This window comes from Gymnodraco acuticeps, unplaced genomic scaffold (assembly GCF_902827175.1).
Source record: "Gymnodraco acuticeps unplaced genomic scaffold, fGymAcu1.1, whole genome shotgun sequence".
NCBI classification, from domain to species: domain Eukaryota; kingdom Metazoa; phylum Chordata; class Actinopteri; order Perciformes; family Bathydraconidae; genus Gymnodraco; species Gymnodraco acuticeps.
The window spans coordinates 3,694,384-3,709,460 of NW_022990274.1; the positions used below are offsets into that span (position 1 = coordinate 3,694,384).

The 15,077-nt window shown below is 43.8% G+C and overlaps 1 protein-coding gene across 1 annotated transcript in view; it reads right to left on the reverse strand.

Annotated features, from left to right (window-relative positions):
* Window positions 1–261: 261 nt before the first annotated feature.
* Window positions 262–15,077, reverse strand: part of LOC117549533 (insulin-like growth factor-binding protein 2-B) — a 45,894-nt gene continuing 31,078 nt past the window's right edge. The window contains exons 3-4 of the mRNA XM_034221532.1: window positions 9,535–9,675; window positions 262–1,372 (exon numbers count right to left, since the gene is read on the reverse strand). Coding sequence (XP_034077423.1) covers window positions 1,229–1,372; window positions 9,535–9,675 — 285 coding nt within the window. The 3' untranslated portion in view covers window positions 262–1,228. The remainder of the gene's footprint in view (window positions 1,373–9,534; window positions 9,676–15,077) is intronic.

Below are 15,077 nucleotides of genomic sequence, written 5' to 3' on the forward strand. Positions count from 1 at the left end.
CTCCATGCTTTAATGTTTAAAAAACTCTTTATTTTTCTCATACTGCCTGTACTGCAGCACCTCTTTTCACCCTCTGTCTGAAACCAGAGCCCAGTCTGCTCTGATTGGTTAGCTGGCTGTCTTTGTTGTGATTGGTTAACCGCCTAAAGATGTCCCAACCCTTAGCCTACAATGTGTTGGAGCACTAGCCAATACAAGCATGAGTGTTACATAGTGATGTCACTATGTATTGGAAGTAAACAAAGGAGTCCAATGGAGGCGTTTCAGGCAGGGGGGGGGGAGTCAGTTTATTTTTGTAGTACTGGACAGATGTTACATTGTCCCATTGTATATGAATAAAGATGGTCACAAATCAAGGTCATGCTAATTTTACTCTGTGTCTGCTGGAATGGATATTGGATTGCTGACACATTTCTAATAAGGTAGTACTGTTTCAAATGTTGAGTTTAGAGCTTGAGGAAAAAATAAATGTATGCAGCTTTAAAAGATAAGGCTGTACATATTCTATTTGGATGTTTTTATTGTCAACAAATCCTATAGAATGACCAAAAGCAACCAATTATAGTCCAGGCAGCCAAAGCATGATGCAACTTATTCCTCTATAAATGCACTGGCTGGCATGCTTCTTCATTACAATGAAAACGGTCCCTCTGCTATGAATCCATTAGTACTTATTAGCATTCCAAAAGTGTAACAATTCACAGTTTAGAATAGTTCCCAAAATTAAAGAACAAGTTGGCTAAATTGAAGTAACAAAACTACTGTGGCCAGATGTTCTAGCACATTACGTTTAAAAAAATACATAATTGTACTTTTTCTCAAGATTAAATCATATCCATCCATACATGGACTAAGGTCCCGTAACCTCAGGTCAAGAAAGTTATGTTTTAATTTTGGTTTGGTGATAGTTGGCAGCATTAAGGAAAAAATGATGGACCATTATTCTTGAAATAGGATGAAGGTTGAAGCACGGGCCTCGGAATAAACTGTCCTCAATATTTTTTGTAATATTGTCCTCTATTGTTAACATTGTGAGATAAGCTATTTGGCCTTGGCAGGGCTGTACTCTCCTTTAAGTTCTCAAGTGTGTCTTCTTTTAGTTAAAGGTTCAAGTATAAATTAAACAAGTCTTTAAACATAGGGACTTTCTTTACATACATACACATAATAACTCTATTCATGGTAAAATCCTCAGAGATTTTTTATTTTAAAGAAAACACAAACACTTCTATGAATCTGCCTCGGTGGGGTCCTCCTGAAACTGGTAGCAGTTGGGATCCCCTCTGACTCGAGGCGTTGCTGGGATCTGGACCCCGGTGTAGGGGTCAACACACCAGCACTCGCCCCGCTGGCCGTGGTTGGACATGTTGCACTGGAGGAAGAAAAACACAAGTTGGAAAACACTAGAAACCAGAGGGAGGGGTAAGGATGCACAGTGGGAAGCAGGGGGTGCATTAATGAAGCATGGTGTACGGAGACTCGAGATGTGTGTTTGTGTACTTGTGTATCTTCTGATGGCGGGGGGCCACTGGATGAGAGAGAGGGCTATGGTCCGGGCGGGACGACACTCACCCAATAACAGCCCATCTTCAGGTCATGCCCCCAACTCACAACACATGCACAGCCACACATGCTATCACAGACACACACACACACACACACACACACACACACACACACACACACACGCAGCGGCATGCCAGTAGACCGGCCCCCCCCGCAGAGCCCCCCTCCACTCAGAAATTAGGTCGTAATTGAAGTGGACACAGTTTATGCCGCGCACGCGGGGCGGCAGCGGAGGGGACGGCCAAAAGAATGAAGAGCTCTGGGGGAAAGAAAAGACTTTCCATTTTCTTCCTTCGATGAGAAAGAACAAAAAAAGTGACAGTTACAGTAATTACCCCGCGACAAGGAGGGACAACTCCAAAGGGAGCCGAGTGTTGAGGAGGTACAGTGTTCCTCCCTGGGAACCGGGGACTCTGGTCCGAAACAATGCTGTTGTTTGTGACCAGTGATGAAAATTGGCTGAGTGGTTGAGAGCCCTGCTTTAGGAAACGGTGGCGCCTATTCAAATCTTCTTTTCTGCTCTACTATCCTCGTAAGAAAACACTGGATATGTGACCTTGTTTGTCCTCTGGTGCCTGATTTCTATGGACGAGCAGAATTCAAATTCAAACCCCCGGTCGGAAGCGTGGTTTCGTTCCTCGGCTAAACAAAAGTCTTCCCATGAAGTACGCCAAACTGTTTTATTGCCTTGTAACCTTGAGCTCAGAAGCTGTTGCCTCATTCATGGTGACAACATTTCCACACGTATGTGTGTGTATGTGTGCGTGCGTGCATAAGGGCAAAGTGTTAAGGAAAAGGAGGGTGTGTGTGTGACATTATTAAAATAAATGGGGGGAAGGGGGGGTTGTGTTGTGAGTGGTGGCAGGTGGGAGTGAGGGGGGGACATATTTTTGCCAGGGTGATTTAACCAGGCTGATACAAGAGAGAGAGAGTGTGTGTGTGTGTGTGGTTGCGTGTGTGTGTGTGTGTGTGTTTATAAAATGAGGCGACATCCAAGGGAGATTTACACAAAGTGATACAGTACGGGAGTTTGTGGGATTTTAAGGAGGTAAAAGGAGAACACAGGGAGAACATAACAAATTAGACAAAACTAAAAACAAAGCTCACATACAGTTCGGATTACAATTGAGACTTTTTTTTCCATGATCAAAGTCAGTGTATTATACAACGACCTCTAGCCAAATTCTAAACCTGACGACATTTGCAGTCTGAGCTTGTGTGCTCCCCATGAAACAGTAGCTCCCTGCTGCTGGCCAAAACCATTGAGTGATGTCACAGCAGGTGGGTCACCTTTGACAGCAGATGGAAAACACCTGCTGTGACATCACTGACGGACACATGGCCGGTGTTGTGACATGCCACCCTATAGAGTGGTGCAGTGATGTCGTATTTTTGTGAGATGACCCGGAAGTTAGCATTGCAAGGACTCCCTGTACAAAAATCCAATGGGGATTTATTGGTGTTTGGAATATTGCAGAGAACATACAACATAATCTCCACATAATTACACCACTAATGTGTTGCCATGATGATGTTTAGTAGTCTCATTCAGCTACTTGTTAGCAACTGCTGTGTTAATGACACATATAAGCTGTGTGTCATAAACTAAAGAGGGTTTTTCCTGATGTATTTTATGTCATAGAACAAAATCTGAAAATATCTTAAACTTGTGTAAACCACAGACCTTCTTTCAGGCTTCTAACCAAAAACACATTCAGGAAACTTTCAGACAAACTAACTGGAAGTTGTATAAAGCTAACTTTGTATTAGTTTCATGAGTTTTAGCGCTCATTCCAATTGAAAGCTAATTTAAATATGATACATTTCCTCACTGATATGTACGGAGCCCTGGAGGGTTCATAGAAAGAAAAATAAATAAAACGAGGCCACGTTTTATTAATTTGTGCACACAAGATGTAATTTGTGCGCAGGAGATGTAATTTGTGGCCCAATTTAAATAAAACGAGGCCACGATATACTTTCTCGTTCGCACGAGAAAGTTACCGGTGCGCCAAATAGGAAGTGGAGTGCACAGGAGACAACCGTTTCATTGCAGACTGTTATGTTTCATTGGGGAAATGGCAGTGCATACATTATTTGAGATATATTTCAAACTCAGACTTCATTTTAGGGACATTTCGGCCAGAGGTGTAGTGCTATTTGTTTAAGCACCGGATTCACAAAACAGGAGAGTCTTTGAACCAGTCTGCTTTGATCTATGAATTCATGTCTGTGACTCTCACAGTATCTGCTATCTGTGCGCAGAGAGCTGTGTCTTTTACGCAGCGCCTTCACTGTGTTTACCTTCATTAGAACAGCTAAATAGAGATCGAGGCTGCTACGTTTTAGCCACACACACTTAATAAAACATGGCCTCGTTTTATTTAAATTGAGGCCACGAATGACATCTCGTGCGCACAAATTAATAAAACGTGGCCTCGTTTTATTTATTTTTCTCTCTATGAACCCTCCAGGGCTCCGTAGATATGAAATAGTAATGAGCAATGGAAATTGAATGAATGATAAGCAAAGTAGGACAAAACAAAGTATACAATTCTGTTCAAACTCAACCTATTGCTGAAGAGATGATATATATTTTTAGTTTGCGTCACTATACTGTAGACATTTTAACTATATTCTTACTAGAGTACTCTATCATGTATATCTGGAAGCTTATCAGTATATGTTTAAATGATGCTTGTATGAACTAAAATGGTCTAACAGTACCATAAAGTTGAAGCATCTGTAATCAGCATTTAGACCAGGGGTGGGGAACCTCCGGCCTCCGGGCCGTATACGGCCCGCGAGACAATTTGGTACGGCCCTCGAGGTAATTTATAAACACAAGCAAAAAAGAAAAAAATGTAAGAAATCTAGACCGCAAAAAAATTAAACAAGCGAGTGCCTGTTTTTCCTGGCCAAGGTCAGGGTCCTTGAACACAACACGAGCCTAACGTGTCATCACGTGGTATATGTCTCGACTGACAGGGGTGCAGTTCTGACGGAGAGCACCAGAACGGCTCCGGCACTTCAGAAACTGCAGTAGTTACCGATAAGGAGCCGTACACATGCTGCAGTTTCTGCGTGTCTGTGTCTTTAGTTGAAAGCCCAGTGGTCTGCTCATCTGTCATACTGATCAGACAGTCAATAACTTTGTTGTTATTAGCATCTGGTTAGCTAGCTATGCTAACGAATATAAGAAGCTTTTTCTACAACCAGTGAGGTAAAGGCACATCTTTATATGATCATTATAGTGTAACAATCACGAAGGGAGTCGGAAACAGGCTTCTAGTTATTAGGCTTTAATAACTCTTCTTATTCACAGATGATCACAGGTTCATGTACAGCTTGTGGGTTCAATCTCACACTAACACTAACTCCTACACATACCCATATATATAACAGTGTCTACGTCACAACTTCCCGCCCTCCCCCGTCTGCTCCCCCAACCACAGGCCCGCACCTCAACCAGCATCACTGTGCAGCTCTATGATTGGCAGAGAGACGGGGGATGCTTGAGTGACACCCTCAGCATCCTATACAGGGTCGCTACACTACCCCCCCCACTACAAAGTTCCTCGCCCACGAGGAACAAATAAAACTCAGCACAAACACTGTAACTACACACTGTACTTTGACTAGGAAGGTCTGGGTGGACTACCATCCCTTCCAGTGAGACCAGGCCGCATTCTTGCCCTCTACAGGAACCGAGGGGTCTCACTATAACTTTACTACCAAACAAAGTCTCTGAAACGACCCGGGGGTCGTGACTGCCTTCTCGGCAGGGGGACTGGGGTCAGGAGGACAGGGGTTGCCGGTTCTGGCCCAGGCGGCGAAAAAATGGGGGGACACTCAGTCCCTGATGGGGGACTGCTGCTCTGTTCGCCGGGGGACCTGAGTGGGGGTGTCGAGGGGACGGCTGTGGGCCCCGATGTTCCTTGGGCCTGTGGAGAAGCGACTCCTCTGTACGGAGCCAACCTGTCTCTGTGGAGCACCACTTTTCTCCCATTTGGTGGCAGCTGCACCCTGTAGACCACTTCCCCCACCCGCTCCAGTACTCTGCAGGGACCAACCCACTGACTGTCCAGTTTTGGGCACCGGCCTTTCTTCCGTTGTGGGCTGTAGACCCAAACCAGCTCCCCGGCCCGGAAATGCTGCCCTCTTGTCCTGGTGTCATAGTTCCGCTTCTGTCTCACCCCAGCACTTTTCTGCGTGAGCGGAATCAAGGCGGTCCTGAAGTCTCCTTGCGTACTCAGGCCCTGGAGGCGTGTCCAGGGAATCTGGTGGCTGACCAAATGCCAGAACAGCAGGGGTTCGAAGCTCTCTCCCCAACATGAGGAGGGCAGGAGAACAGGCTGAGGACTCCTGGACTGCAGAACGACATGCCATGAGCACAAGGGGCAGATGCTCGTCCCAGTCGCGCTGATGCTGAGACGTGAGGATGGCCAGCTGCTGTCCCATGGTGCGATGGAATCTCTCGACTAGTCCGTCGCTCTGAGGTCGCAAAGGGGAGGTGCGTGTTTTGTGCATGCCCAGTTGTGAGCACATGGAGGCGAACACCCGGGACTCGAAATTTCTCCCCTGGTCACTGTGCAGGGTCTCCGGCACTCCAAAACGGCTGAACATGCCGGCCACCAAGGCATCTGCGACTGTCTCTGCTTCTTGATCAGGGAGAGCATACGCCTCTGGCCACTTTGTGAAATAGTCTATGGCCGTGAGAACGTAGCGGGGCAACACATCTGCTCTCACCAGGGTTACTGTAGAGCCTGTGTCCACCAGTGCAGTGTAGGGCACCCCTTCCATATCGACAGGTACATAGCAGGAATCCCCACCACCAGCACGGCCCACCGCGACGACAGGCTCCACGCATGTGCTGTCGTCTTCTTCAGGAAGGCGTAGAGTCTGGCTCCCCCGGCTGTGCTGTCGGGCTCCTTCCTCGGATGTCTGAGTTGGTGACAATAAAGCTGTGGTTTGGTTGGGGAGTCTTTGGGCTTGGTTCCGCATCTTTTCCTTTATGCGGGCCCCCCGTCCTTTCCCTGGGTCCGGTGTGCCTTGGGGCAGTCTCTGGCCAAATGTCCTGGCTGACCACACCCCCAGCAGACCCTGGTACTTGGTCTGCGTGTTGGCTGCAGAGAAACAGCCCTTATCATTTCAGTCATCTCGGTAACCCATGCAGGCTTCTCCTCTTCCCTGCAGCTCCTCACAACCGGTGCTGCCGGCCCTCCGTTGCTCCTAGCAGCTCCACTCCACACATTATCTCTCTCCACAGCCATCTCCAAGGCCGCCTGCAAGGACTGTGGATGCTGCAGCTGTACCTCGACCTTCAAGTCCGCAGGGCGAAGAGCCCTGATGAATTGATCACGTGCCAGCTCACTCTGCACTCCGGGTGGCATGTGTGCATACGCCCGCCGCGTCAGGCTCTCCACGTCGTTAACCAACAAACGCAGCGTCTCTCCAAACTCCCTACAGCGGTTACTCAACTCGTTCCGGAGCAGCTCTGGCGGGAAACACTGTCCAAACCGCCTCTTCAAAGCCCCCGCTAACGCTTCATAGCTGAGTCGGTCCTCAGGGCTAAGTAGTAGCAGACATGAAAGAGCCTCGTCTGTGAGGCACAAAGCTAGCTGTAGTGCTTTAGTCTCTATTGACCACCCCCGGCATGTGCAAGTAGTTCAAATTGGGCATGGAAAGCCTCCCAGTCTGCCTTACCCGAGTATTTGGGTGTTTTCACGGACGCGGCGGCTGCTACTGGTTGATGGGCGCCGCCATTGTTGTTTACATCCAGCTTGAAAATGGCGCGAAATGCCGCTGAAGACGGCGACATTCCCGCGTCTCTAGCCATCTTCACCGCCGACTCTCTCAGGCGCTCTCTCGCCTCCCGTGCACTCATGAACTCTCCACTCATGTCCTTCGACCACCCGCATGCTCCATCTTCCTCTCCCTCACTACTTTCCTGCTTCACTCCCATCTTGCTGAACTTTTCCATCTCCGCTAGCTTACCGGCTAGCTCCGTGACGCAGTTACGAACTCTCGTCAGGATAGACGTCCTCCGTTCGAAAAGTCACTTCTGGCACCAATGTAACGATCACAAAGGGAGTCGGAAACAGGCTTCTAGTTATTAGGCTTTAATAACTCTTCTTATTCACAGATGATCACAGGTTCATGTACAGCTTGTGGGTTCAACCTCACACTAACTCTAACTCCTACCCATACCCATATATATAACAGTGTCTACGTCACAACTTCCCGCCCTCCCCCGTCTGCTCCCCCAACCACAGGCCCGCACCTCAACCAGCATCACTGTGCAGCTCTATGATTGGCAGAGAGACGGGGGATGCCTGAGTGACACCCTCAGCATCCTATACAGGGTCGCTACAATAGTTATAAAAAAATAAGAGAATAAAGTAAACAGGTATAAAATACTATATGAGAGTAAAAAAAAGTTGTTATTAATAAAGAAGAATACAGTTTGAAAGGGGAGTGATTTGTAAAATATCCATAAAGAAAAAATAAATCTGTTTACAGTTCTGTTTCATATGGATGTTGAGAGATGTATCCATAGATCTCTTAATTTTGCTCTCAAAGTGCACCAGATTGATGCTTTTAACTTGATTGATGCTTAAAATCTTCCCGGGGGAGCATGCCCCCCGGACCCCCCTAGAGAAGGTTAGGTCCCCCCCCACTTAAATCATGTTCACATGGATAGGAAACTAAATACATTTGCACACATCTTGTGTCCATATCTTTCTGTTTTGGTGGTCACGCCACACCGTGCACGTGCATGCATGCGCGAGTCATGGTGAGATATCTGGATTAAGAGGTTGCTTTTTCTTTGCACAGAATGAAATGAAGGGGCTGTGATTTTAGTTTTTTTAAGCAGAGGTCAATAATTTGTACGGCCCTCTGAGGATATTGTAAAAATTGAAATGGCCCTTGAGAGGAAAAAGGTTCCCCACCCCTGATTTAGACTATTATATCAATACTCATTTGGAAGTCGATATGTATTAGGGACAGTATATATTGTACACATTCTTGCCTTACACAATAAACAATGGATCATTACAGAACAATGCTTGCGTGTACATCCTCCCCTAATGTACATGTAGGCCATATTGGATCAGCAGCCTCATTAAAGGAAAAGTCACACCGTAATGGGCATGGCCACCAACTAAAGGTCCTGAGGCAAAGGGAGCTGCTGTGCCACTGTTGGCACTGTGCCACCATTAGAACTAGATTTACACCCAGGGACTCTCTCCAAGACAAGGCCTCAACAAGTAGTGAGGGCAAGTTTCCTACATACCACAATTTCTCTATAGAAAAAAGGCTAAAGGCAAGGTATGCATAAGTATATATACTGTAGGCACAAAAGTGCTGACAGTTTATGGACCATGTCCTGCAGATACTTGTTATATAAAAAGTCTCAGCATTAATGTAAGTGCACGTAGGTAAACGACTGAGAAGGTTGAGGGGTTTAAATTAGGATGTGATTTTAAACGTTAACATTTCACGATTCCTTTCCTCAAGACCCTGCGAAGACATTCTTGATATAACCGCACTTTTGTCAACCTCACCAGCTGTCATTTCATACAAGCTATAGATTGTTTGTTATGTACTCACTATTTGGTAGTTGAGAAATTCTTGTTTGGTGGATCAATCTGTAACAATACTAATTGCATATATTTTGTTAACTAAAGTTTGTTGCAGAATTATTTGACCATGACATACTGTAAGATGATGTCATTAGTATTGTGTCTATACGCTTTGCTCTTTGTTATTCCTACCAAGTTTTTTAATGATGAAGCTTCCCTGCCTTACTTTGTAGCTTTGAATGTCAGAACACTCGCAAAGACGTGTGTTCATATGTGAATTTGGTGTGACACTCTGGAATCTACCAGTCAGTGTTATATCTAAACAGAGTGATTATTGAGGTGAAATGGCATATAGTGACCCAGTGCGCTGTCCTTGGCTCACCTGTTTGAGGTTGTACAGTCCCTGTCTGTCACAGTTTGGAAACTTGAGCCCGTACAGGTTCTCCAGCGGGCCTCTGTTATCCTCAGAGGTCATTTTGGAGATCTCCTCCAAGACTTGTTCCAGCTCCTGCTCACAAACGCTCTGAAAGGATAAGAGAACATTATTAATTCTCAAAACAATTTAGCACAAGCACAAGGCATACATGAAAATACATTATACACACACACACACACTTTGCTGTAACACACAGTGTATCAGGCTGCCACTGGGATCAAAGGGGTCCGGTCTTATGATTAGTTGGCTGAAGATGAGAGAGCAGGGCAGGAGGCCCCCTTATCAGACGTCTAAACATATAGATGAAAAGTTCTCTTTCTTTCTTTCTGGCTCTTTCTTTTACACTTTCTTTCTTGAGTCTTTGACTCGGTTTCTCCCTTAAAATGAAGACATAAATAAATCCACATCTTCTGTGATTTCCGGTACTACGAAGCTGGTTCACTTTTTAGTGGGACTTATCCTGGAACCTAGTCTGTGCTCCGAAGCCGGATAGGTTCCAGGATAAGAGATCAACTCAGCGAAAGCACCACGCCTGCTGACCAATCAGAGCTCAGTGTGCGGAAGAAATACAGTTTAAACTGCCGTTGCAGGAAAGACGACCGGCCAAAATCACCGACTGTGTGAACGTGAAAATGAATAGAACATCACCTCCCATCTTCAGAGCAGTCTGACTATTATAACTATTATACTATTATGTTAAGAAAGCTTACTTAAATATCTGCCACAACATAAGTAACCGGATCAAAGTAACATTACGTAGCCTACAGTCCGCGGCACTGTGAGTGCAGACGTCGATGTGTCCCATTATCATTCATATCACATCATAATGTATCATATATTTCCTTATCTGAGTCAGCTGAGCCGTATCTGGCTGTGCAACACTCACAGTGTCACATACTGTATGCATAAGTATTATTTTAAGCAACACATTAAATTGACGAAACACTCGAGTCAAATGTAATTAAAGTCAGATCCACTCGTGTCTTAGACGGAGCAGTGATATCATAAACCTGTTAATGTACGCATTCAAACACTTTTTCTGTTACCAGCTGTATTCACCTTGCAGGTGCAGCTATGTGGCTTTTATCCTGGATAAAGTGTTTAAGTCATGGATGTTCAAAGTTTAACTTCTTCATATGTCTAATATTATAGTTGACTTTTCATTCAGGAAGTATGACGCTGCGCTGTCAGTACGCTTCTCCATGTTTGTGATTGATCGAATGCTCCAAATACCACCCCTTTCATGTGAACGCGCACCTAACTAGATAGGGCAGTGATTCTCAAATGGGGGTACGCGGACCCCTGGGGGTACGTTGGGGTACTGCAGGGGGTACGTGAGATTTAAAAAAATAATAATCTTAGTAAAATAAGTTAAATAGAAAACACCATTTTATATAAAACATTCCTAGAACAGCCAAGGGGGTCCTCATATAAACATGTCAAATGTGTGTATTGTATTTTATAGTTTTTCACAATAACATATTACTTAAATTGAAAAATTCCTTGGAAAAATCTGTTTTTGTGTTATGTTATTTTTTTTCATGCATAAAATGAAAATATCCTTAGTTTGTTGTAATGCATACCACGAAGGAGTTACTACATCACACACTGAGGGAACATCACTATATTGTAATTATTTATATAGGCTTTTTCGATCCAAAAATGTTCGGGATCGGTCAGGGGGTACTTGGCTGAGAAAATGTTTCAAAGGGGGTACATTAATTAAAAAAAGTTTGAGAAGCACTGAGATAGGGCACGGCTGGCTTGAGCGATCCACTTGATAACCCGCGTCGTAGTACAGTTTAGCGAGAGCGCGTATGTTTTGGATTAGGCCAACCGACTAACTCAAACATATCCAGGTTAGGTTGAACCAGCTTCGTAGTACAGGCCTCTGGAGAAGTCTGGTCTTATGCAGCATCCACACTGCGGCGTGCGTTGAAGCTTGCCGTGTCTGAAACTCTACCATACTCTACCCATAAGCCCCCCCCTCTCAATCAACTTCCTCTTGACTGCCTTTTTATTTTTTTATTTTACTATACTTACTTGTTTGCCTGTCCTTGTTTGTCTACCCTCCCTCATACTGTGTAACGCGTCTTTGAGTTGTGAAAAGCGCTATATAAATAAAATGCATTATTATTATTATTACCAACAACCAATCACATGAATTTCCCGCCCCGGACACACAAGCACGTGGTTTGATTGGCTAGAGCTTGTACTGGCATATTATTTGATTGGCTGACGCTTCAGTCAAAGCTTCAAAAGTTGAACATTGCTCAACTTTTCAAGCGAGCAACAGGAGAAGCAAAGCGACGGAACCACAATGCAGTTCGGCAAAGCGTGACGTCACCGCATTCAAGGTGAATGGGCAGAAGCGTTGAAGCTTCAACGCACGCCGCCGTGTGGACGGGCCGCGACAGTGCCTTTGTAATGCAGATGTCCAGTTTTTAGACTGTGTGCTGAAATGTGCACAGAAAATGCAGCTGGGACTTCAAACAGCATGGGTTTGGTTGTTAGCATAAACATGCTAGCATGCCTCCTAGGCTAGCAACAGCATTCTTCTAACGTTTGTCAAACACTTAACAACATTGCCATTAACCAATGTCATTAACCTTGCACTCACTGCTGGTGGAATTCAATTGAGGCTAGCAATAGATACGTCTTGTCTTTTTTCTTGAAATGAATTAGCAGTGAAATCTGGTCTGACTGCGCAGCATAAGTACGGATTGCTTCATGGCCAGTATGGAGAAGAACACTGATTTTAGTCACCAATATTAATTTAAATGTAGAAATGACAATACCATTTCATTTAGCTGATGCTTTTATCCAAAGTGACTTAAAATAAGTCCATTCAACCATGAAGATGTAAACTCAAGAAGAGCAAGAATCCTGCAAGTAGATCATCTTTCATTACATTACATTACATTACTTGTTAGACGCTTTTATCCGAAGTGACTTACATACTCAATACTGTGGGCAATCCCCACAGGAGCAATTTGGGGTAAAGTGTCTTGCCTAGCAACACAACGACATGCTGACTGCAGTGGGGTTTGAACCTGTGACCCCCTGACCCCCACACCAAGGATCCACTGCGCCACACACCTCCCTATAAGCTAAACCACGGTAAGTGCTACTGCATTGGCTTCAAATAAGCCACATTTCTAAGTTGTGCGTATACAAAGGGGGAATTACATTTGTATTATTGCCTTTTGGCCGAGGCGCAGTGGAAAGACATGTAGGTCTTCAAATGTATTGATGTTAATGGAGAATAATGCATTGTGAGTATAAAGGCTTTGTTTAAGTTTATTCAGATATAATTTACTCCATAAGACTGCTAAACAGACTTAAAATAAATTGTGTCAACCCCTTTAAGGTTATCTGTCCAACGAGAATGTCTCACAGTAAAATCGTCATTTTGTTGACAAAGTTAAAAGTAAAATATTAGGTACTGTAATGCTCAATAAGCATACGTACCTAACATTGATCATAACAGGTTTAATGAGGCAACATATTTAGAATAAAACATCAAGACAAATGGTATAACAGGTTCTTTATGAGGGAACAATCATATGAATGTCATAAAGGGGAGTCTTTTAATTAAGGAAAACAAATGTGTACAAGGGACAAAGGGGCACATGTGACACGAGCCCGGCTGACAGCGAGGCATGTGTTTTGTGTACAGTATCTGACCTCACAAGAACAAACACAGTGGAGTGCATCCATGCCTGACACCAGCTGTCTGCAGGTCCTCCCCCGCCCAGCTGCACCTCTCCTTTACCGAATTCTCTCTTTTGTTGCTTCTAATGATCGCCACAATGTTTTATACTCTTCCGCTTATGATTTTTTTTGTTTTATTTTGTTTTGCAGCTACGAGTGAGTTAAGTGAGGGAGAAAATTAGCAAATGCACATAATTGTTTGCCATGTTCAGATATATATGGGCCTCCGCAAGCGTAGCCCCCCCGAGGGCTTTACTAATTTGCATGAAACAGAAAGAATATATCTGTGTTTGTACACCACCCCATTAAGGCTTTTTCTGGGAACTGTTTTTATTTTTTCGCAGAGCTGCATTTAAGACTGTGAAATGTTAAGTGAGTGTTAAAAAAAATGGTGGGGCGGGGGGTTCTAATCTGTTGAATGGACTAAACTGCCAACACACATTCCACTGTAGACAGCCAAACAATATTACTTTTCATATTGAAGATGCTCATTATGGGCAATTATTATCTGTTTTTCTCAATGCAGCTAATGTGGCTTGTATTCACTTAATACATAATTGTTAATGAATCAATACATGGAACAAATGCATGAGGTAGTGCTAAAAGTATTCTTAAGAGTAGTAATTAGAGATGCATCACCAAATGAGTTAGTCAGTTTGAACCACGAGGCCTCCACATAATAAAGACATGCTGTATGCTAACTCAAGACATCAACTTAAATGTCATTTAAAATGACGTAATTTTTAGCATATTATCAGCTTTTGTGTATGCTGTTTCCTTATCTCAGAGTAATCGAAGTTACCACACTAGGACATTCTTGGAATACAAACAGATCCATTCTCACAGATTAAAGGAGGTTGTGGTCACTCACAAATGTGTTTACACAGTCATGCTACAGGTATTTATCTGATTGATGGGAACACAGACCTGCTCCCCCAGGTAAGGCAAAGTGTTGAAACTCGTTCTTCTGTTAAAGTGAGGGTTCATTTAGGGAAAGACTTTTGTTATGATGAATGTGGTTGTTATGATTAGGTTACGGCCTTTCACCCTAAGAATTAATGTAAGATAAAAAAGTGTGTCTGTGCACGTGCGTGTGTTTGTTAGAGTGAAAGAGCGCCCAGAGGAGGGCACCACTGTACCAGACAATGTTTTACCCTCACAGCACATTGTTGACCGTTTGTCTTTTGATAGGCAGACATGTCATTGTACTCTGACCTACACAACTAAGACTACAAACACAATCTAAGCTAGGAAGCTGCTGTTGGAAAAAGGGAAGCATTTGTCATATTTGTACTTACTTACTTGTTTTTTGTATTTTCATTTTGTGCCTTTTTTTTCTTTCATTTGTTATGTGCTATAATGGTTTTTTAAATAGTTGTATTATAGTATTTATGTTTGCTCCTTATTTCCCATTATGCATGCCCATTTACACCAATGTTAATTCCTCACATCTGTTAACCTACTTGGCAATACACCGGATTCTAATGCTAATTCAGATTTTTAGGGAGGAAGTTCATACAGAATTAAACCACACTCAGATTTAGTTTGGTTAGAATGTCATACAGTATTGGCTACTGTTTCTCTACAACAAGAAAATAAGGTATAGCATAGAGTTGAGACCTGAAGTGGTATTTGTAATGGTTCCACACAAAAAATGTTATGGTGTTATGGTATATTTATTTTTAGCATAAGGGAAGACAACTTGTATTTAATGTAGTTCAAGTATACATCTTCATGTGTAAGACCCTGCATTTTCAAATAAATGTACTGGCTTC